The sequence below is a fragment of the Cryptomeria japonica genome, chromosome 7 (assembly GCF_030272615.1).
Source record: "Cryptomeria japonica chromosome 7, Sugi_1.0, whole genome shotgun sequence".
Taxonomy (NCBI): Eukaryota; Viridiplantae; Streptophyta; class Pinopsida; order Cupressales; family Cupressaceae; genus Cryptomeria; species Cryptomeria japonica.
In genome coordinates, this window is record NC_081411.1 from 558,169,967 (window position 1) to 558,193,775 (window position 23,809).

At 37.6% G+C, this 23,809-nt stretch overlaps 1 protein-coding gene across 4 annotated transcripts in view; it reads left to right on the forward strand.

The window, feature by feature from the left end:
* Positions 1–23,809, forward strand: part of LOC131031102 (protein FATTY ACID EXPORT 3, chloroplastic) — an 88,139-nt gene that overhangs the window by 7,846 nt on the left and 56,484 nt on the right. For all 4 annotated transcript variants that reach the window (XR_009102972.2, XR_009102973.2, XM_057962133.2 and 1 more), the window contains exons 2-5: positions 21,105–21,257; positions 21,418–21,817; positions 22,048–22,215; positions 23,187–23,233. Coding sequence is in view for 2 of the 4 variants with exons in the window: in XM_057962133.2 (XP_057818116.1) it covers positions 21,105–21,257; positions 21,418–21,817; positions 22,048–22,215; positions 23,187–23,233 (768 nt within the window). In the remaining 2 variants the exon portion in view is untranslated. The remainder of the gene's footprint in view (positions 1–21,104; positions 21,258–21,417; positions 21,818–22,047; positions 22,216–23,186; positions 23,234–23,809) is intronic.

Below are 23,809 nucleotides of genomic sequence, written 5' to 3' on the forward strand. Positions count from 1 at the left end.
CTTGAAGTTGTTAGGCAGCTTGAAAATTATATGATTGTTCAGAGAGAGAAGCAAAAGAAGGCAGGAACATCTTCTCTCACTATTGGAAATGGATTGGAGACATGTCCATCATCATAGGCTGCCGCTAGTGTTGAAAAGGAGCTTGCTTGGTACCCATTCTTCTAGTATAAGGCCAAAAAGCATTTTGACCCTTTTCACTAGATGAAAAAGGTTGATGGAGAGATAATCGGGCATAGACCTGATCTCGAAGACTATTGGGCTAATGCAACTGATAGTTTTGAAATCAGAAGGAGATTGTGGTCCAGACTTCCCCTGAATTTGATTAGAGTAACATAAGTGTTTCGAGTAGCAGATCAGCTTGAAGATGATCTCGAGTTTGAGCAGCCTCACTTTGATAAACTGAGAAATGAGCCCCTTCTTGCCTTGGTCGATTGGTCAGATTCTGAGAGGTCCGATTTGAGCGACCTCATGAGACCAGTGATTGAATATTCAAAATGGTGGGCAACGGAGAAGACAAAGGGTCTTAGATCCAAAGGTATCAATCTCAGATATGATCTCATGGGAACCAATGAATCAATGTCTTCAAACCATGGTGTTTCGTCAAGTGTTGGATCTAGAAAAAGGAAAGAACCCACTGAAAATTCTTTGAGGGGTAAAGGAAAGAAAATAGTTGGAGATGCAAGCAGAAAGTATAAATTTGTTGAGGGTCATTCGACCTTAAGTGTTGCATCCACTGCTCCAGTCAGAGCTACAACTAATGAACAGGGGATGAATGCTGATATAGGGGGTAATGAAGTAAGAGCTCCTTCCCCTTCAGTGGAAGAGATAATGGAAGAACCAACTCAAGAGCCAAATTCTGCTAGGAATGTAGAAGTTGAAGAACTTGAGCCGGCAAGGGAATTCCTAGATGGTATAGTTACGGGACCAAAGAGAATAGAGGATAAGTTTGATGAGAGTGGCATGGAGTAGTCAACCATTCCAGATTGGTTGAGGGAAAGAATAAAGGCTAAGGCTCCTGAGGAAGCTCATTTAGAAGAGAACACAACGACATTCCTGGCTATGGTGAGTAAACTAGTTGACATAAGACCGCCCAAACTAGCTAAGAGGTTCTCTTTAATTCAAAGAGATAGTGCAGGATTCAAATCAATGCAAGTAGTTGTACCCAAAGAAGGTAAAACTCGGGATAATATTGCTCCAGAAGATTATGAGATCACTACAGTGGATTTGGGTAAGCCTACTCAGGCCCAAGAGATCCAAGATTTTGATGATTCTTGTAGCACCCTCAAGGCAAGACTAGTCAAGGAAAAGGAAAAAAGAAAGAAGGTTGAAGATGAAAATGAGCAATGGAAGAGATATGTTCAACATTTGACAAAACCTATAGATTGGGAGGAGGTACTTGTTGCTCCGCCCATACCTCTTCCACAAGAATCATTAAAGGATTATGAGTACATGAAGACAACTTTCAGAGAAGCTAAAGAATGGACTGCTGATGCCTCAGAACATGTTGACATACTCATTGAGAACCTGATATCAGCACAGGACTCCACATCTTCTTTATTGAGCAAAATTCAAGACACAGCTGAAGCTTGGGAAGATATTGAGGATATTCAGAGAAGAATCATTCCATGACTGAAAACAATCAGAGGACTTTCTCAGCAGGATCTTATAGACAAAATAGTCATCTAGCCCGGTGACCTATATGATTTTAGTACTTGGTACTTTGCCTTGGTTACAAGGGTTGAATCTTTGAGAAAATCCAAGGCTAAGTGTTCAGAAATTGAAAAGACCATCAGAGATATTCAAGACAAGGTCTTCTTTGTGGCAACTGAGAAATTGCAACAGGATGAGGTGTGAGAGAAGCATCTGCATGCAGAGAATTTGAGGGCCAAAGTTCAAGGAAACTTCTTCAAAGTTTCAGGGCCAATTCTTAGGGAGGATCTCTCCAGAGTTTCGAGCTTCATACACATAGATGAAAATTTCCTGACACAAGCAACTGGCTGGGAAGACACTCTCACCACTTGTACTGATGATGTGGATATGGTCGACTTCCAAACTAGCAACTTGCCAAGTGTCACCATAGAGGAGATGCGACTTCTTGTGTCCAAGTACATTGAATCTACAAAGAAGGAAACTGGACACTCACCTTAGTGAGAATAGCAACTGCGCCACTTGTCTCCTTGTTCATTTTAACCTTTAGAGTTTGGGGAAACCCTAATTAGGGTTTTGAACTTTTAATTTGAGCCCTTGATCATTGTTCGATCTCGGCCGTTCATAATTTCTTGACTACTATATAAGGTTGCCTCCTCTCATTTGGAGAGTGTGAGGTTTTTGAAATATTGTTGCATGGTGGTCATTTCCAGATAATATATTACATGTGTGCTTTCTCTTAAGGCTTTGTAATCCCTATTGTTTGAGTGATTAAGCAAGGTTTTCAATTTCTTCAACACATTAGTTAGAATTTATTTAATGTTATTAGATTGAATGAAAAATTTGATAAGTATTGGTTTATGGTGTATCTCCGCTCATACTTTTGGTGAATGGATGATTTTCATTCACTGTGCAAAGTTAGTCTGAGCTTTCCATTTTGTGTATGCTTAAACTTCCGATCATAAGCATATCCCTTGAAGATTGCATCCACTTTGTGTAAGTTGTCTTAAGTGAGGCGGAACAAAGTGTGGTTTATTGAGTTCACCGAATCAATACTGTCTCTGAAATTCATAGGATTAGAGTAGAATTCTCAACCCTTATCCCTTTGGTCTTTTTTTTTTGAAAGTCTTAAACCCCGAAAATGCCCAAAAAAGAAAGAAAGAGAGAGAGCTTTAATCGACAAATCTATCTAATTCCTAAAGTTGTTGACAACTCGTTCAAGCGCAAGTCCCTTTGTGTATTACCAACAAATCACAACGCCCATTGAGCTTATCCACATGTCAAGACCTGACAAAAGAAACCTTGGAATCACTATATGATCTTCTAGCAATCTTCGCATACGCGGTGATTTTTCAAGAGAGGATAAATTATCTTTGGGTCTTTTATTCTAATGTTTGGTAGATGATAAAACAGACACCAATAGGTACCCATGCACAACTAATCATGCAACTAATTTTTTACAAACGGAGAAAAGGAGAAAACCTCATGGGACAAAACTTCTCTCCAAAAAAGAAATATGCAAATATATACAAGTGAAGGTTGAGTGATGTGTGGAGGTCTTTGTAATAGCCCCAATTTGAATCACCTTATATTTTGCCCACAAGAGATTAGAGTATCACGGTTTAGGTCTGATCTGATTGCTTAATGAGGACTCCTGCTATGCTTCCATGTCCTCATCAAATGAAAACTTCTCCACTTATATCTTCCAATGTGAGGGAGGGTTACACCTCTTCATCATGTCTACCCTTTGTAATCATCACAACCTTTCACAATCACCACCCTTCAAAAGAGTCATGACCCTTCATCATTTATGCCCATTGAAAGAGTCACAACCTTTCATAATTTCTGCCCTCCTTTGGAAGAGTCACTTCCTTATTTACTTTCCATTCCTTCCTTCTTCTATTGATTCTTCCTTGATTCACATTCTCCATTCTTTCTTCTCCTCCTTCCTAAAAAATGAGGTTCCATTCTCCCTTTTATATCTCATGTTTGAGGGAGTCGCATCTTTTCATTTCAGGTCTTTTGACCATTCATTAACTTAATTAAATTTTAATTATATTTAATTTTATTCCTTTATATTTTAATTTAAATTTTATTTTTATTCTTTTGTATTTTAATTTTATTATTAAATCCTATTTCAAAGTGGAGACATTACAATCTCAACATCAATGCCCCCCAAGAACTACATCCATCATGAAAATACAATTGATAACCCCCCCATAGGAGGGAAAGTGAGAGACTATGTAGCCCCCCCATAATAAATAAGTGCCTTCAAGAATGGTAAGTGGCTGAAGGAAAAACATGATCCAATGTTTGCAAACCACTTGTCTCCCTCTAGGAAGGAATAAAACCATATAAAAATGCAAGGACATTAGGAAATGTGAGCAAAAAATTAGAAGGCCTAGGGAGGGCACAATTGCTCGATTAGTGGCCATTGAGGTGGGCATTATGGTGGCGGTTGCACGTGCCACACGATAAAACAAATACACCACCAACATTATAATTGCTCCACCCGCAATACAGATAAGGAAGCCTTGAAAAAAGATTTCCTTGGGCGATGTAATAACAACCAAAAAAATGGAGCATCAACAATTAAATGTACGCTACAACAATGAAGGAATGGCATCGATCGTATACTATAGTGAAAGCTGCCCACTTGAATGTATGCGCAAGCCAAATAGAAGGATATTGGCTCGATAGCTGATCGAAATGCAAAACAAATATAGGAAATAGACGCTGCTCCAAAAAATATGGCTTCAACTTGCAAACCTGGTGAGAAGATGTGGAAGCAACAGAGTGGTATACAATAGTGACGCGATCAAGAGACCATGTAGATATTGCAGCAGATAATGAAAGCACAAGCTGATGAATATGTCGGCTTCCAAAACCACCACGTGAAATATGATAGAGGCTTCGAACTTAATAAATACAACTACTTTAGTGATATTGCTAAGAGGAGTCTCAAACTCAACAAACCACCAACCAATTAATATGTGCAACCACAACTATAAAATAAACCTTTCAAAACAATTGAATTTGTAGCTAGACTACGGAAGACAATCACCACAAACTGCCAATTCAAGCTGATTTGACCTACGATAAATAAATCTTAAGTACCATTAATATCTGTCCTTAGCCAAGAATTAAATGAAGGCAAAAACGAATACGACCACAAAGAAATGAAGCAACTCCAATAATGTTGATATTCATGCAAGTTGCAACAATTAATCAAATATGATGAATTGGTCAATTTGGAAGTAAGAAATATGAAACCCGACATATGATCTTTTTGGTACAAGGTTCCCAGTTGACGAAAGTGAAACGTGATGCAGGACTGTAAATTATATTCGATGCAATATACAACTCTTAATGGTTTGCGATGGGAACCAAATGGACAATTTTGTGGTGGTTTGACATGGCTTTAGAGCTTGAATGTATCCTTGCTTCAAATACCAAACCAACCCGCAACCCATGTAATATCGGGTTCAACAAAATATCGAACACGCCACTGGGAAGAATGATGCAGGAGCCTCGTACAAATCAAAACATTGATCACTCCCGAAGATTAATGCCTTGAACTAATATACACCGTCAATGAAAATAGTGATGACAGTGTAGATTAGCCAATGCTATGAAAAATGAATATCACAACCACCAAAATGGCACAACTGGAGATAAGATAGTCTCTGCCAATTATACAAACAGGAAGAAAAAATTGAATAATGTCGCCACAAACAGATATAATGGTAGGTACAAAAATGAAGCGAGAATTTTCAATGTTGAAATGATGCTGGATTTGTGAACAGGCCTATGGGAAGCAATGCACGCAGTTTGGAATATCATTGGGAAATAATAATGAACTCCCATGAATAGATTGGAGAAATATTGATGCAATTAACTAAGCGTGAAATATGACACAAATTGGGTTGTGCCAAATGAAATGGTGGAAAGATATATCACCATTTTGGAGACTTCTGAGACCTCAACAACTTGGTGAAGGGTTTCAACTGGAAAGAGATGTAGATCGAAAAGCTTTGATACCATGTTGGGGTTTGCAATCTTTGAAGCCCAGGACCACGACTACAAACAACTTCCACAAAAAAGAAATACTGTTCACCAAGAAATGAGTTGTATTGAGATGATTGATATGTTACAATGAGCTTGCATATATAAGCAAGCGAGGAGGGAGTAGTTACAACTACCTTGTGACAAAATTAAGTGCATGATACTGACTCATCTCTATCTAGAATGACACCTAAGATAACCAACATGAACAATATTAAAAGATTGTGTCATTTGACAACTAAGCTATCCTAAGTAAACTTAAGCATGTGTGAATAGGTGCTAACCAATAACTAGTTAGGAAATATCTTTATTGACACCAACAAGTTAAGAGTATCAATACAATATAATAGGGATTATCAAACTCATGTCACTGAGATAAGTTTTATATGTTATAAATATATTGATGTGTTATAATCTTTTTTACAATCAAATGAAAATAACAAGAATGGAGCACATGAAGGATAAACGTTTGCTCTCTATTATATGTGCATGGATTTTACTTGATAGTGAAGATATGACAAGTGCATACAACATTGTAACACCAAATTTTGTTATTATCTCATATATTGAAGAAAAAAATTACATTATGGAGGTTGTAGGTGTTGGCCATAGAAGTACCATCAATTGTGAGTGTCCTTGAATTCATCATGAAGACCTTCAATACCTTGACCATGACCATTGGAATGTATACAATCGACGAACTTACTTGTGACTACGTGTTGCAAATAAGGATTAGAAGAGTCTTCAAAATGTTGCCTTGTATCCTTTAGTGACTTCAAAATCTCTATATCAGGTAATCTTTGTTGGCACATCTAGAATCTTAGCACTCTAGTAATTTGGACACAATTTGAAGGCAAGAAGATGTAGTTGTGTGGTCATTGTGTTCCGTCTCTCTTTAATATTTTTGTGCACTTGTTTGACTAAAAGTTTATTTAGGATCTTTCTCTTTCTCATTTTAATCTATGATAGTCTTCGTCATCTCAATCATTGAGTCGATGCCATCATATATCTTCCAAGCAAGGCATGTTCATATCGGTATAACAAATCACACTCAAAGTGAGTTTGGTTAAACTAAGGAGATATTTCTCATGATCCCACCAAGAGTCATCGAGGATTGTCCATTTTATATTTGTTGGCTGCTCAGTGTTGGCTTCCTTCCATATTGAATGATTTTGGCTAATGGCCATTCTAGAAAGTGCCTTTTGAGCCTTCACAATTCATCTTAAGATGATTGTGTTGGAGGCGAAACAAATTTCAACAAGCTGATCAAAATAAAAAAAATAGTAATAAAAAACAAACTTTAAAGAAGAAAGCATAATCAAAGTAAGTTTGAAAAAATAAATTTTTAATTAGCTCCAATTTCGAAAATCATCTGACTATGCCTTGCAACATGTGGTAGTTGGTGATGAACATTTGGATCTCTTTGGCCTTGACATACAACTTTTTGATTGAATCCATTTTTTTTCCAATCTTTAGTAGCAATTCTAAAGTGAAACTGAAACATCTCAAAATCATTGTGTCAGAGGCGAAATAGGTCTCAACAACCTATTCAAAAATTAAAAAAATGATAAAAAACAAACTTTAAAGAAGATCACATAATCAAATTCAGTTTGAATTTTTTAGTTTAAAGTAACTAAAATGAAACTGAAACATCAAATTGTATGTTGCGTCACTTTTAGTAGCTCCAATTTTTAAAATGATATAAATATGCCCTGTGGCATGTAGTAGTTGGTGATGAACATTTGGATCTCTGCAGCTTCAGAAGACAAGTTTTTGATTGAATCAATTTTGTTGTCAATATTTAGTGGACAATACAAGGTATTCTAAATATGGGTGAATAACATTTTTCAACCAACAAATCACTAGCACTACAATTCTTTGCATTGTTACTTATAATTTGAACAACATTATGAGGTCCGCATCCTCAATGGCTGTAATGAGGATGTTAGGAATAAATTGGTCATCATTCACCTCCCTCTACAATTCATGGCTCTCAAAAACATTGCCCCCTTTGAGGATACCATAGTCACATTGATCAAAAGCCAATTTTTAGTGTTATTCCCTCCATGAAAAATGGATCTGTTATTTGTAAAGGGTTGTTTTTGAGGGGTGGTAAAAAATGGTTGGATCTTTTTACCACAATGCTGGGATTAGGTGAGAGTATAGAGGACTTCATTCCTTGAGATCTCTTTGCTAAAGGATGATATGGTCTACAGCTTGCTTTTTCATTTGCTTTCTCTTGCTCTTGCTCATTAATATATGCTATCACTTGGTTCAGTAGCACATGTACACTGTTCTTTCAAGGGCAAGATTTAATGTCTTGTCTAGGAATGCCACGTAAATGAGCTCACTCGACTACATGAATTTGAATACTTGACACTACACCCCTCGTGAATCCAAATTTACCCCTTGCCACTTGGAACAAGTTGTATCATTTCAACATGCTTTGAAAGAGGAGTATCTGGGTTTGTTTTGGAGTGGGAGCAGCCCATCGAGCTAGAATTAGTTGCCATTGTAGTTCCTATGACAACAAGTTTTATAAACAAAACATTCAAAACAATTTAAAACAAAAAAATATTAATATAAAAAACCTAACTCTTTTAATATTTTAAGCATAGTGATACATTTGTAGAAAAATGGAAGGAAAACAAGAAGTTGAAATCAAAACAAGAGAATTTGTTTGTATAACAAAAGTGGAGGAAAAAAAACCTTACATCTTTTTCAAAAATATCCATCTATGATTTTCTTGACAGCTAATGGACTCTTGCACGTGCATAGGAATAGCAATGCAATTGCTTTGGATCTTGCAATGATCAGTCTTCAACTTTCTTGTGTAATGACAACCAAGAATGAAATTTCAGCAAAAATTGAATGCTAATGCTATTTTTTTGCAGTCAAAATGAGGTAAAATGAGTGTGTCTTAGTGTTTCAAATGGTTGAGATAACACTTTTAGGGATATGGATTCGTTTTGAAATGTGAAAAATTATTAAAGGAAAAAAATCCATCAAAAAATAGATGGGTTTGCCAATGGGCTTATCATGGTTTTGTTTGATTTGCTTTGGTTCCCTTGGGTTCGTTTGCAACAAATGCATAGTCTCTTGATTGCTTCTTGATAGAATCCAAATGCATGCTAAATTGAACCACAAATCCGGTTCACCTAGATCCGGGTGCATATCCTAGCAAATTGGCAACACAAATTGGGTTTAAATTGCTAAAACTTCTAATGTAACTATTGTCTTTGTTATCAGATTGTTATCCCTATTGATGCTATATAGATACTTCTTTCTTTTCTGTAAGTAGTGCACTTGCCAACAATTTAAGGTCAATTTGGTAATCTTCTGGATTTGATTTTATAGAATTTTCTAACATTAATGTTTCAAATCAAACTCCATGATCCATGATTAGGGTGAAATTGCTAGAGAAGAGAATGGTGGTATGGTAGCAGATGAAGATAACTAAATAGATGAAGGGAAGGCTGGTACGAGAACCAAGAACTTGGGAAGGAAGGTGTTGGGTGAAAAATTTGTAAACTGGTGAAGAGTTACAAAATTTGAGTTTCACGACAGTACATGAGATAATACTTCTCAGAAGGCAAAGTACAATCTCTCCTATTTATAAGGGAAGGCTCCCCCTTTCTTCTGCAATTTCTATTTTCCCTATTCTACCTGCTAACTTTACTCTAATCTAGGATATCACAACAACTTCGTTCTCTTTTTTCAGAACAAGTTATATCTAATTCTCTATTTAGAACATATTTCTTCTTTCAATTGAAACGATTCAAACTTGCAGTAACATTAAAACTGTGCTAATTAGGAAGTAAAATGTCCGTGAAAGAACAAAGTCTTCCATTACTTCCCTTTTCTAAAAATGACTTAGGGACGGGCCTTATGTATACAAAGAACTCAAAGTTTCTTTCAAATACCTAAGTCCTATCAACCACTGTAACCCAAAATACTGATATATTGCTAGCTCAAAGACTTTCAAATATATTGTAAGATTTTCTACTCTAACAAGATAACTCAGTATAGCACGACGTTTTTACCTTTTTATCCACTTAATATAAACTTCAAAAATAATAAACAAAAGCTCAAAGACTTTCCAATATTACCCACACCAATTTCCTATTCTTGATTTCTCAAAGTAACACAAAGTCTACCTTTATAAACTTAAGTTGTTCCTCAATATTTTGTAGCAATAACAATACACAACTTAGATCTTTCAAGAACATATAACATAAATGACATAAGAACATTTATATCATACTCAAAAGTGATTTGAACACAAAGTTTGAAAGCCAAACTTGTCTTCTCTTTGATAAGTTCTGCAAATTCACAATATGAACACTAAGTCTCACTTTTCTCTTCACTTTGGCAAAGTTTTGTTGCATAAATAAATAATGGAAAAAGATCCTTATTACAATGAGCTTCCTCATATATATATAGAGGAGGTGCAATGAGCAAAAATAGGAAAAGTTACAACTAATTGTGACTAAGTCAAAGGTAGAGTCCTATTTGACTTAGGACACGTGCACTCCTACATGTGTACTAGTGCATACATAGAATGACACCTAAGGTGTCGATTGATATTACAAAATGCCACTGCACTAGAGATGCATAAAAATGACTAAGTGTCCAGAGACATCTTTATTGTGATCATCCTTCTTCAGAAAATCTTCGTATTGTTGCCAGGTAGCCTCTATTTCAAATTCATCTGGTTTTCGCAATGTTTGACGCCACTGAGGATGAGAGGAAGAGTGGATAGGAGTCTTGCTTCTTGAACTTAATTGTCTTTTCCCCGGAGATGATTCTGACATCTGTACAAGAACAACATTGTAGCGTAGGGAAATCATCCATACTTGTAAGGAGCAATTCATCAATCATCTTGATCATTTGTAGTGAAGAGGATCATGCATGTGCTGAATTAGGCGCCATCAAGATTACAAAAACCCTCATTGTATCATGGTAGAACAAGTGCAAATCAGGCCTACGAGCCCTATTTGTATGTGTGCATTTGGTGTAATTTGGGCTCGTAGGTCCAATTTACACTTAAAGCAAAGTGTGGCTCAAAGGTGTAGTTTGGGTTCGTAGACCCAAACTACACTCAGAATAAAGGCTAGGTGTAGTTTGGGCCTATAGACCCGAATTGCACCTTGGGGAGAAACATGTGATTGGTGTAGGTTGGACCTGTAGGTCCGAACTACACCTAAATAGTGCATAAGGTAAAACTGGTGTAGGTCGACCCTGTAGGTCCGACATACACCAAAATAAGGAATGACAAGAACAGGTGTAGGGCAGACCTATAGGTCCAGACTACACCTAAGGAAGAGATAAATGGTGCAGGTTGGACCTACAGGCTCGCCATACACCAAAATAGGGAAGAGCTAGGAATGGTGAGGTTTGGGTTTGTAAACTTGAATGCCACCATTAGCTGGTGTGGTTCGGGTTTACAAACCTGAACCTCACCATGAGTTCAATGCACAAGGGAAACACAGTGTTGGTCGGGTTTGTAGGTCCGAACAACACCAATAACATGGTGTAGTTTGGGTCTACCAACCTGTTGTGACCATTTCACACATCGCCCCATTAAAATGGGGACCCCCTCTTTTTGCTTTTTGTTTTGCTTGTTCTTCTCTCTGCTTTTAGGGTTTTGAGTAAGTGAGTGAGTCGTCTGGACTAGGGTTAAGCCTTTGGGTTTCCTTTGATATTTTCAAGCCTAAGTCCAGTTCAATTTTGAAAAGATTATTAAGCATCCTCTCGTAGATTGCAATTTTGAAATAGGATGAGCCTGCCAGGAAGTCAAGTATGTCTCAGGATGAGTCCAGTCAAGATTTTGAGGGCAAATTCAAGTTAGGTCTAAGTGATAGCATTTTGATGATTAAATTATGCATTTTGTCTGGATGAATTTTGACCAAATTTTTGAAGTGAGGTAACCAATTCCTGGCCTTGGAGACGACCTAGCCCTGCATGATGAAGTGATCTGAAGACCTAGATTTTGATATTTTAACTCCAAAAGGGCAAAATCGCTCCTGTCCCTCTCCCAGGGACCAGGGCGAAAATGATATTTTGTGCATTTTGGTTATTGACTTGTTTTATTTGCTTTTTGCAGGGTCGCCAGGGGATATGATCGAACGTGAATTGAAGATTTTGAAGACTCAAAAATGACAAGTTTTTAAGGTTTAAGGCCAAATCGCTCCTGTCCCTTGCTAAAAGACCAGGGCGAAATGGCTCATCTAGATCATTTTGGACCTCATTTGATCGAACTGAAGCATCAAGGACGCGATGAAGGATGAAATGAGCATAAAGGAGTATCCAGACTTGGTCGTTGGCAATGAAAGATTGAACTTTTGGCCTAACAAGACAAATTCGCTCCTGTCCCTCACCCAGGGACTAGAGCGATTTTCTTCAAACACATCTTCTTGGACATTTTTTTGGATTTGGGCTCTTGTTCATAGCTTGCGAAACGATGATATCTTTCCCAGCAACGGAGATTGGAGATGAAAATTATAAAGATTTGACCTTTAAGACAAAAATCGCTCCTGTCCCTCACTGAAGGACCGGAGCTTGATTTTCAAATTTGCACTGTCCTTGCAGGACCAAAACAATTTTATGATTGGAAGAGATCAAGAAGGACACGTTTTGTCCATTGAATATAATTTGAGCGACCAACTAGCAAGGAAATATGCTAAGATGACAAAAATCGCTCCTGTCCCTCACTGAAGGACCGGAGCTTGAATTCCAAGTTCACCTTATCCTTGCAAGATTTAAATGATTTCGCGATTTGAGAAGAACAAGGAAAGGGTGTTCTATTCGTTGAATATAACTTGAATGGACCACAATGGAGAAAATCGATCCAAATTGGCTAAGGTGCTCCTGTCCCTCTCTCAGGGCCCAAGGCGATTTTAAAGGAAGCTCCTGTCCCTCTCCCAGGGACCAGAGCGATTTTCTCAAAAGACAAGTTTTTGGCAAAGGTGAAGCAAGTTTTATGTTTGGGATGAGTAAAGGAAGGCATAATCGATCCATTGAAGATAATTTCGAAAGTTTGCAAAACACAAGTGGAGCCTATTTTGGCCAAGGCGCTCCTGTCCCTCACCCAGGGACCAGGGCGAAAAAAGGCATTATCAAGTTTCCCTTCCAACTGTGGTCGAATCCAAGCCAAGGCACATGATGAAAATGATATTTGGAAAGCTTCAAGGGAAAACAAAGTTGCAAGGACCACACAACTGGACGAATAGTGGCCAAAGCGCTCCTGTCCCTCTCCAAGGGACCAGAGCGAAATATTCAAGTATGCCTAATTTTAAAATGCCAATTTTGTTTCCAACATTCAAGATGGAGTAAACAATGACGTTTTTTCACCTTGAAGGCAATTGGAAGTTGACACGATCAAGGGTTTGTACCAAGAACTAAAATGGCGCTCTTGTCCTTCACTCAAGGACCAAGGCGATTTTCATAAAAGCAATCATTCCCTTCCAAAGCCACGCCAAAGCAAGGTTGTACAAAAGTCAAAATGTCTTTCGAAGGGCAATGAACAAGGAACCAACCCTAAAAATTGACTAACTTAAGCACAAATGCAAAATCGCTCCTGTCCTTCACTGGAGGACCAGGGCGAAAATCCTAAGAAGGTCAATTTTGCCTTGAGAAAACAAGCAAAACATGCATAGAACGAGAGATGATGATCATTGCCTATCTCACATCATGAATTGGCGATTTGGAAAATGAAGTCCAAAAATAAAAGGTAGAGCGCTCCTGTCCCTCTCCAAGGGACCAGAGCGAAATCATCATATTTGCCTGATTACCTAACATTTTGGAGTGCCACTTTCGTTTAAAGGACTCGAGATGGATTAAGGAACAATGTTTTGCGCCTTGAAGATGATTTGATATTGATATGATTAAGGATTTGTGCCATGGACTAAAGATCGCTCCTGTCCTTCACTGAAGGACCAGGGCGAATATCCTTGAGGGAGCTTGTTTGGTATTGAAGAAACGAGTTAGAGCAAACGAGGAAGATCATTGATTGCCCTGCAACGTGAATTGGCGATCTAGAAGATAAAGATCAAAGGCAAAAGTAGAAAATCGCTCCTGTCCCTCTCCAAGGGACCAGGGCGAAAATGTTCCAAGGTTCGCCCCTTCCAAGGATCACATGATTAGAACTTAAAGTTCCAGAGGAAACGCCATTTCGAACATCAAGAATGAAGTTTCAAACGTAAAAATGAAGGATGGAGGACCAAAATACATGGGCGCTCCTGTCCCTCTCCCAGGGACCAGAGCGATGTTGATAGATGTCCCTTATATCTCCCATGCCTAGGCGCCAATAATTTTTTGAATTACATTAAATGCCAAATTTGCTAAAAACGTGAAATATTTAATTAAATGGGCATTTAATGAGTTCGCATAAGGCATTTAATAATTAATTTAGCCTTTTAAAAAATCGAAACTTTAATTGCAAAGGCATTTAAATTAATTATTATTAAATTAAATAAAAAAGGAGTGCGCTTGAGGTATTATTTTAATATTTTATAAGTGTCGGCCTCCTCTTTTATTTAAATTTTGTTTATTTTTGTTTATTTTCCAAGTCGGCCTATGGGGATTGCAATGCATGAGCGCCTATATAAGGGAGGTATGTTATAGTGTTTTAATCCATCATTCAATCATTGTTTAAATGCGATTTGGAGAAGCAATAGAAGGAGCGAAATCTCATCCAAGGAGAAGTGCGAATCTTGATCCAAGAAGGAGTGCGAATTTTGTTGGAAGTGGAGCGAATTTTCCCTTAAGGCGTTGAAGACCCCAAGGGTGGTGAAGTTGATGAAGGAGGCGCATTTGCTAGAGGACTTCGATCTTCATTTTGCCTAGCAAATTTCTTAATTTTTGCATCGTTTTTTAGAGCTAATTCTCAAAGAGAGGTATGGCAAGATCTCCTTCGTTCAATTTTTTTTTGAAAATTTGAAATTCCAATTGCATAGTCATATTTAGGAAATGATAATTCAAAGACTTATCATGAAGTTTCCTAAATTTTAAAAACTTCAATCCAGTCTATATTTCTACGTTCCAAGGTATATTGCTCATTATGAAATGTTATGTAGGTGTCAAGATGGCGACCCCAAAGGCAAGAGCATCCACCAGTCGTCCGACCCTCATGAAGGAAGATCAAAGGAATGAAGAAATGGAGACCAAGATCGTGTCAAAGTGGAGCAACATTGGAGATACCAACTTGGGAAACTTCAGTGTGAAGAAGTTTCGAGAGGTCCCTTACATTGGAAAGCCATCACCTGTCGCAAGGAGAATAATTGAAAGTGGCATTATCAAGGCGGCCGGTTTCCCTCCAACAATCCAGTGCCATGAGCTGATGATCGAGTGTGCCCGCCATTACGACCCACAGTCAAGATCAATCGTGTCCAAGGAAGGAAACACTTTGGCTTATCTTTCAGAGGAGGCTATCAGTGAAGCTTTTCATCTACCAGAACATAAAGATATGATTTACAAAAGCTTGGAAGGAGCTAGATCCATGTACGAAGATGATCCAGACACTTGCTTGAGCATCATCAACAAGAATTGGTTACTCAAAAGTCGTCCTCGCCTGAGCAAGATTCCCAACACACCACATAGGATCGACTTCCAGGAGGAGTACAGAGATTTGATAACCTTACTCAATCGAGTTACAGGGGCTCCTCAAGCCTTCTATTTTGAGAAGTGGATGTTCTTCTTCGTCCAAGTGATAGTTCAAGGAAAAGGAACAATTCATTGGGCTAGAATTATTAGCCATTGCTTGGACGTGCAGTTGAGAAGACTGAAGGCTACTAAATCCTTCCACATGAGCTCGTACATCATGTATGCCTTGATCAGGAGTTTTGAATATGCAGGACTACCTCACAGAGGAGTGATTGGAAGAGGACCTGGAGAAGTTAGAGTTTGTGATTCTTATGTTCATTTGCATCATCCACCAGGAAGCAATTACAAGTTAGTCAATGATACTTTCACGATGAACATCACCAGGACATTGCAAGGCGGGATTCACAATCGGATATCTCAAGAGGCACAAGAGCTTGTAAAGAGGTACGGTGCTTGGTTTATCCAATTCCAGAAGTTTACATATATTAGAGTTCATGGATGTCCTTCACCTCCATTTATGTTGCCAAGATATCCGACAGACTGGATAGTATTACTTGAGGTGACTAGGCAGTTGGCAGCTTATGCGAAGGCATTCAGACACAGGCATGGAAATGGAATTCCTGTACCTATCATACTAGGAAATTCAGTTGAGGTATGTCCTAATGCTCCAGCTTTAGATGATGCAGAAAGAGAGTTGGCCTTATATTCATTTTCATTCTTTTCATTAAGGGAGAATTTCGATCCTTATGGGTATATAGAGGAGACAGTTGGTAGAAAGTACAAGCATGAATGTCAGGTAGAGGACTTTTGGATGAATCTCTCAGATGATTTAGAAGTGAAAAGAAAGATGCATTCCAGATTGCCTTTGGATTTCATCAGGAAATGCAAAGTTTACAGAGTGGCTGATCAAGCTCAGGACAGTGGCAGGCACCTCCAGTCATCCTATGATAGAGAGGACAAGGCAGTAAAGATAGATTGGAATGAACCTGAGATTGTGGACTTAAAAACTTTGATGGCTCCAGTTTTGTCCTGTACTCGCAGATGGGTTGATGTGCAACATCAAAAGTTGAGAGAGCAAAATATATCTATGACTTTTACTTTGGAGGAAAGATCGACAGAAGGAGGAGCAAGTGCAAGTGAAGGTCATCCTCATCCTAAAAGCATAAGCGACAGCAATCCTCACCCCAGAAGCGTAAGTGAAGGCAATCCTCATCCTAGAGGTGCAAAGAGGAAGGAAAGACTTGAGAAAAGAGAATCTTCCAAGAAGAAGCAAGAGGCCAATCGAGATCGCTCATCCGGCACATCTTCTCGACAAGAGAAGAGGACACTTGAAGTGGAAGAATCTATGGAATCCATGGTTTAGAATGATAAACATGAAGAAGGACAGGATCTCAACGTTCATCAAGTCAATCTCCCCAGGTCAATGAGCTACATGAAGACAAGAATGATGATGAAGCAACATCTCCTCTCCGGAAAGAAGAGCCATTGCCTAAAGAAATACAAGTTAGAGAGACAAGGTCCACTATTCCAGATTGGTTGAAGGAGAGACTAACAAGGGTGATTGTGATCGAAGACGAAGATAATGCGATTGATTTAGATAGCCTTGTTGGAAATTCTTAGGGAGTAACAGAAAGGAAGAAGGCCACCAAAATGTCCAAGATGATCAGAGATGAGACAGGGTCTAGGAAGTTGCAGATAGCTACACCGGCAGTGGACAAGTACGAGGGTGAAATCCTTGCAGAAGAATATGATGTAGAAACCGTTGAGCTTGGTCCACTCACCACTGAGCAGGCAATGGATGAGGCGACTGATTCATTTGAGGCACTTAAAAATAAACTTAAGGAAGAAATGGAAAAGAGTAGAAAACTTGAGAGAGAGGTCGGTGCTTGGAGAGGCTACTTTAGCCATCTCAGTCAGCCTTTGGGACGTCAGGATCCAGCAGTATCTCCTGTGCAAGCACTTCCCCTAGAATCAGTTGGTGAGGCAGAGAGAGTTAAGAGCTTGGTCCAGCTTATGAGCTCTTGGATTGACAAATCCCATACAGTTGCAGTCAAGTTTGCAACAAGAATGATGCAGACCATTCATCGGGCTATCCAGGTCCTTGAGATCATCTACAACCTAATGATAACAGTAGCTGCTTTTGCTCATACTAAAGATGTTATCATTCCTGTTCTTCAAGTAATCAGGCAAACACCAAGGAAGACCTTAGCACAAGAAAAGATAATGGATGGAGGAGCTCATAATTTACTCCAGTGGTCTACTTTACTCCAGATGAAGGAAGTTCTTTTCGAAGACACCAGCGCCAAATGCAATCAAGTGGAGGAGGTCATCCATCCAATCTAGGACAAGGTGTTTGGGGTTTTATGTACTATTCTTGGCAGAAGAATCGAAGTTGAGACAGATGTGGATCTTCAAGAATTGGAAGAAAGGGTCAAGGTCATCTTTTGCAAAGATGAGAATGTTATTACAGATGAGCAAAGAGATCAAATGTTTACTACCATGCTCCTGATTGAGAAAATCAAGGAACTCGAACCGGAATGGGACGCAGCTCTTCTCAAGGCCTTTGATCAGATTATTCACTTGGAGGAACGAATGAGGAATCTTCCCGAGATTCCTATGGCTGAGATTGAAGGAATCGTGTCCAGATTCATTGCATATGCTAAAAAGGAGCATTGGAAAGGGAACAAGGTTCTAGAAGAGAGGTTGTTATAGATGACGTGGCACCTTAATTGTCATTGGTCTATGTTTCCTAGATTTTTGTGCCAAATTAAATATTTGGCTATGCATTTAATATTGTTCAATAAAAAGGGAACTTTTGTAATAAAACCCTAATTAGGGTTTAGGTGTCAAAATCTCAGCCGTTGATCTTCTTTTGATCTGGGCCGTTCATTGTAATTGAGGATGCTATATATACCCTCATTCACTTTCATTTTGAAATTAGAAAATAGAGAGCAATAAGAAATAGTTAGAAGTTTAGAGCTTTTGGAGAGAAGAAAGTATTTGTAGCAAGATTGAGCTTTGAAGAAGGAATTTCAAGCAATTGTTGTCTATTTTGGCTTTGAGATCAATAAAATATTGAAGTTATGGTGTTTTATTGCAATTCTTGTGGCTATCTTCATGGTTGTTTGTTTTCTTGAATCATTCTCAGTCGAAGTAGTATTTAAGTTTGAAGGACTAAGTGTTGGGCTTGATCTTTGGTGAGATTCACATTCCAAACCACTAGCTTCTTACTGATTGTAGGAACGCCTTGTGTGGTCAACTGGAGAGATTTGAATTACTTAAACCTTCAATCGTCATTGAGCTTTGGATATGTGCCTTTGTGGTAGTGTCCATGATCCTTGATGAATTGAAAAATCATTTGTTACCTTAGAAGATCGCATCAATTTCAGTTGAGTTGTTATTTCATGGCAATATTGAAATTGGTAGAATCTTACCAAGTCTAGCCTACATTGGGTCATTCTTAGGATTAGATTAGAATTTACCCCTTGCAAACTCTACCTTTTGATCTTTTTGAGAACTTGTTAGTTTAGAGAAATCTTGTTCCTGCAGCTCGGATGACGTAAGGCCCCTTGATGAAACAGCATTCACAACGACCACTGGTGCTTATCCACACGTAGAGACCCTACATAAAAGAACATTGGAGTCACCCTGATTGATCCTTTTTTGCGACATCTTCAGCAATCAGAGGCTTTATTCAAGAGAGGATAAGGTACCCTTGGGTATTTTATTATGTGTATGATTGTGTACAAAATACACGTCAACACAACCCGAACAACACCAAAAGGTGTAAGGTAAGTGCAAGGAGAAGGTGCAATTCGGGTTTGTAAACCTGATTTGCACTAGGAAGACTAAATGGTGTAATTCGTGTTTGTAAACCCAAATTGCACATGGACACTTAGAATTTACAACACACACAAATTACCTCGAAAAGTGTGCATAGAGCATATAAGTTACAAATGGGTTAAAAATAAGGTTACCCCAATTTTTCCAAATTGAGGATAATAGAAGGAAAGAAAGCTTGATCGAACAAATTAAATGATAAGATAAATAAATATTAAAATAAATCAATAAATAAGAAACTATGGAGGGAGATGAGAAAATTGGACTATTATAGTTAAATATCAATGACCATAGAAGTGAAATGTATAGGGAAGAGATAAAATGAAATAAGCAACCAACTATGACAAACCACATATACATACATATATATAAACATAAGATTACCATGGTATGTTCATATTTATATAAGTCTATGGAAATATGAAATACTAATGTACTTCTATTTACACTTATTTCCAGGACTATAAATGAGAAAAAATGGATATATTCAAACATGTGTAAGAAAGTACTTATAGATATATGCATTAATAACTGTACATATATGCATACATACACAACCATTTGTGTGGTTATGAATGGCAGATTTAAAAGAAAGAAAAAATGAATTAATGAAATTATAAATAAATGGATATAGGTGAAAATGTGTGTATGTATTTATGTATGTGTATGTATGTACGTATTTCTGTATGTGTGTATGTACATATGTACATATGCATGCACGCATGCATGTGTGCATACATACCTATGTACGCGTGCGTGCGCACTTACCTATGTATGTATGTAGGTATGTACGCATAGATGCACACACGCATGTACATATGTATGTACGCGCACACACACATAAATTTATATATTTTACACACACACATATATGTGCAAAATGTACATATTTTACACACATACACATATACTAGCAATTGCACCTTGGTGTGTAATGGGTACGCCGAAGAGGTATGGAAGGTCAATTAGGAAATGTTTTGTCTATATATTGCATACATTTATGTACTAAATGAGGTCAATTGGTAGGCCATTTAGCAAATGATGTTTGTGCAACAAAGGTGGTAACAATGCATCCACTTACAAGGATCCAAGCATGATTGGAACAAGCCTTCGATTCACGAAGATAATTGGGCTCCATTGCCAACAGGCTCTTATTATTTTTGCAATGGGGAGAGAGGGAGAGTGGAGGAGAGATAGAGGGATGAAGAACGAGATAGAGGGAGAGGGGTGAGGAGATACAGATAAGGGATATAGATAGAGAGGAAGATAGAGATAGCGATGGAGATGGAGAAGGAGATGGATATGGAGAGGAACAAAGGATAGATAGAGACGAAGGAGATAAATATATAGAAAGGGGGAGAGAGGGAGAATAAAAAGCGAGACAGAAAGAGAAAGATAAGTGAGAGAGAGAGAGAGAGAGAGAGAGAGAGAGAGAGAGAGAGAGAGAGAGAGAGAGAGAGAGATCAACCTTGGCTTTTAGAACCACTCACTTGGATGGTTGTCTATCCTGTTTGCAGACCCTGGCAATCTTATAGTCTTGGAGAGATTCCTGGACATCGATTAACCTTGACTTTTAGAACCCCTTACCTGAATGGCTGTCTATCCTGAATGAATCTCCAGACCCTGGCAGCCTTATGGTCTTTGAATAAATATATATGTTCAACGGATCAGCCGTCAGAGGATATTTCAGAACATTTTAAATAATCATTTGGTCAATCATTTTGTGAAGCAGAATGTAAATACTTTAAATCTTGATTCATTCTGGTGGAGATATGGATAACCAGTGAACAAAAATGTTTAAACTATAATTTGCTGGGTTAGACATGCAAAATTGTTCAAACACAACTCAGCAACTTCAATATCATGTTGATTTGTTATTGTTGGTATTTGAAGGCTACATATTTCTGTTCAGATATTAACATTGTGGTTTATGGGCTTTAAATATGCAGGCTCCATCAGACATTGAGGTGGAAATGGTAAGAAATGAGTTTGAGAAACAAGCAGAAGAAACGGAGGAAGCAATGAAGCAAACAATGAGTGCTATTAAGGAGCAACCTTCTACAGTACAGGAAATTTTCAAGGCATTGTCAAAGATGCTTGTGGTAGGCTTGTGAAATGTTCGAACAAAATTAAGAAATTTTAAAGCTGTGGTGGTGTTTTGTTATTGTGATGTTTGTGGTCTATATTTTTCTGTTATTATTTTGCAAAACTGTAATGATTCTAATCAATTTACATCATTGTTTGTAAACGTCAAATATGCAGAATTCTCGTGTTGAACTGGAAAAGCTATGGTTAAAGCTGGAAAAGGTAAGGAATCCAGAGAAGTTAGATGTAGAATTGAAGCAAAGAATCAAGGCTATGGAGGAGCAAACTACAAGAATGCTGGAAATTTCAAACGAAGCATATATTGTCTATGCTGAGAAAGCAAAGATAGCGTTGAAGGATGCAACAGAGCAGTTAAAATTACAAACAGAAAATACAAGAGGACTTTTAGTTTCAACTGCTGAGGAAATAAGTATAAAGGGAAAGCAAAATTTTTCAGTTTTGGTAGAAAATGCTCCTGAGCACGTAAAGGAGATTGTGGTAGTTGCTTTTGATACTCATCCAGAAGACCTTCAAAAACTATCTGGAATTCATGACTTTTGTCTTGGTATTCCATATGGTAAGAGTGCTGCTAATTCTCTTTATCATAGTTTTTGGGTTTGCATTTTCCAGTTGTCATTATGAATCTTGCTGTATTTGATATGATCATTACAATGCACATGCAATAAAATTCCTCTCCGTTGCAGTCAAGTGGAACTGGGAAGCATCATTCTGAGCACCCAAATGACGGGAGGTTGTGAATGGTATCTAGAAATTCATAAAGGTGTTCTAACTGATTACGTGATGCAGGTGCACTTCTTTTTGTTGGGGGTTTGCTCTCATTTCTTATAACTGGTAGCATTCCTGCTATTCGTTTTGGGATCATTTTAGGTGGGATACATTTAGCAATGAGCAGTTTAAGCCTTAAAGCATGGAAGAAGGGGAATTCGCGTGTGACCTATGTGAAAGTACAATTTGGTAGGGATATTTCTTTTATTTCTCTCTTGTTTGGTATTTGATAAAATTTCACAATTCGATTTATATTAAATATTAAAAGACTGGAGCATAAAAACGACTGCAAATCCAACATGAAATGCAAAATATTAAAAAAAATTGCTGTCTTTTCACTGCACATCTACCAAGTACAAGATTTATTTTTATATGATCTTGTATCACCAAAGGATGATTTTCCTGTTTTGTCAAGGCTTCTGTTTCTATGCTTATCCTCAAAAAGTAATTTTGGAAGTCTTTATTTTGCTTTTTTATCAAGTATCAAGAGATTGACTTCTTGTTGTCTGAGAGATAAGTGTATGTTCAAATTGAACATTGTCAGTGTTGGACTATTCCTTTATGTCATTTTGTGGTGCATTAGGACGTTGAATTTCAAGGATTTTATACAGAGCGTGTTGTAAAGTTGATTATTCGTATTCAAAACTTGACATAGAAATTAACAAATCTGCCCATTTCAGCATAATGTTTTTGGAGTTTGTGAATTCTAAACTAGCACACTTTTAGCATTTTATCCAATTTGGCTGATACACCCGTGTATCATTAACAGAGACAAATTGTAGTTTCTCATATGCGTATGTTGTTACTGTTATAATCATTGATCTTTTTGGATTCTTTTGTTTTTTCAAACAATAGTAGGTTGATTACAATAACATTAGAACTTAGTTTTCCCTTTCCTCTTTAAGGTAGGTGAGTTGGTCTTCTAATCTTCTACATTGTGAAAATTCCTTGATGCAAGTGAATATTTTTGGTTGACTTCAAATGGAAAAATGGTTTGTTGTATGTGGATATAGAATTGAGCTTTTTCATTTCTTTTCAGATTGTGTGACTTTGTACTTTGATTCCATTTGATAAAGGGATAATACATATGCGTTCTGGTCAAGGATTGTTGTACTTTGTTTTTTATTTAACTCGAGGTTCTCTATGGACATTGTTTGCAGCTGTTGCTCTCATTATATTTGTAAGGGAGATGCGAGTACTTTTCCAGGTAGAGACTTCCTTTTCTATAGTAATTTGGGTGTGACTGCACTTACTATTCTCTTATCTAATTAGTAATTAAGATGCAGAGAATGTTTTTGCACATTCCTTCATTTTCTAAAGAAAGTTTATAAAATAAAATCTGTTTTTGGCATATATTGGTTAGGACTAGTGTTACAAATTCCCAAGTTCTATCAATTGATTAAATCTGTTGAGTACAGGTTGTGCATAGTCCTTTATAAAGTATGATAAGTGCCCATGCAACATAAGCAATGGATAGATAGGCAGGCCGACTGACTAGTTTTCAGTTGGTTGAATTGCATACCATATTAGCATAGATACTCATTATAATTTATAATATGTCATTTTCTTCACTGTTAGACCTTACAGCTTGTTATCTAATTGGTTTGTCAGTTATAATACCCAGACAAGTTACTCCTGACAAAAAGATAGTGTTTTCAACCATTAGGTTTTCTCAGCTTCCCATGGGTCTTTATGGAATCTCTCTGGTTTAATCATGTAGATAACCAGTTCCTTTACTCTTTCATGGGTTCCATAAAATTCATAGTTACCACTAGTTCCAATG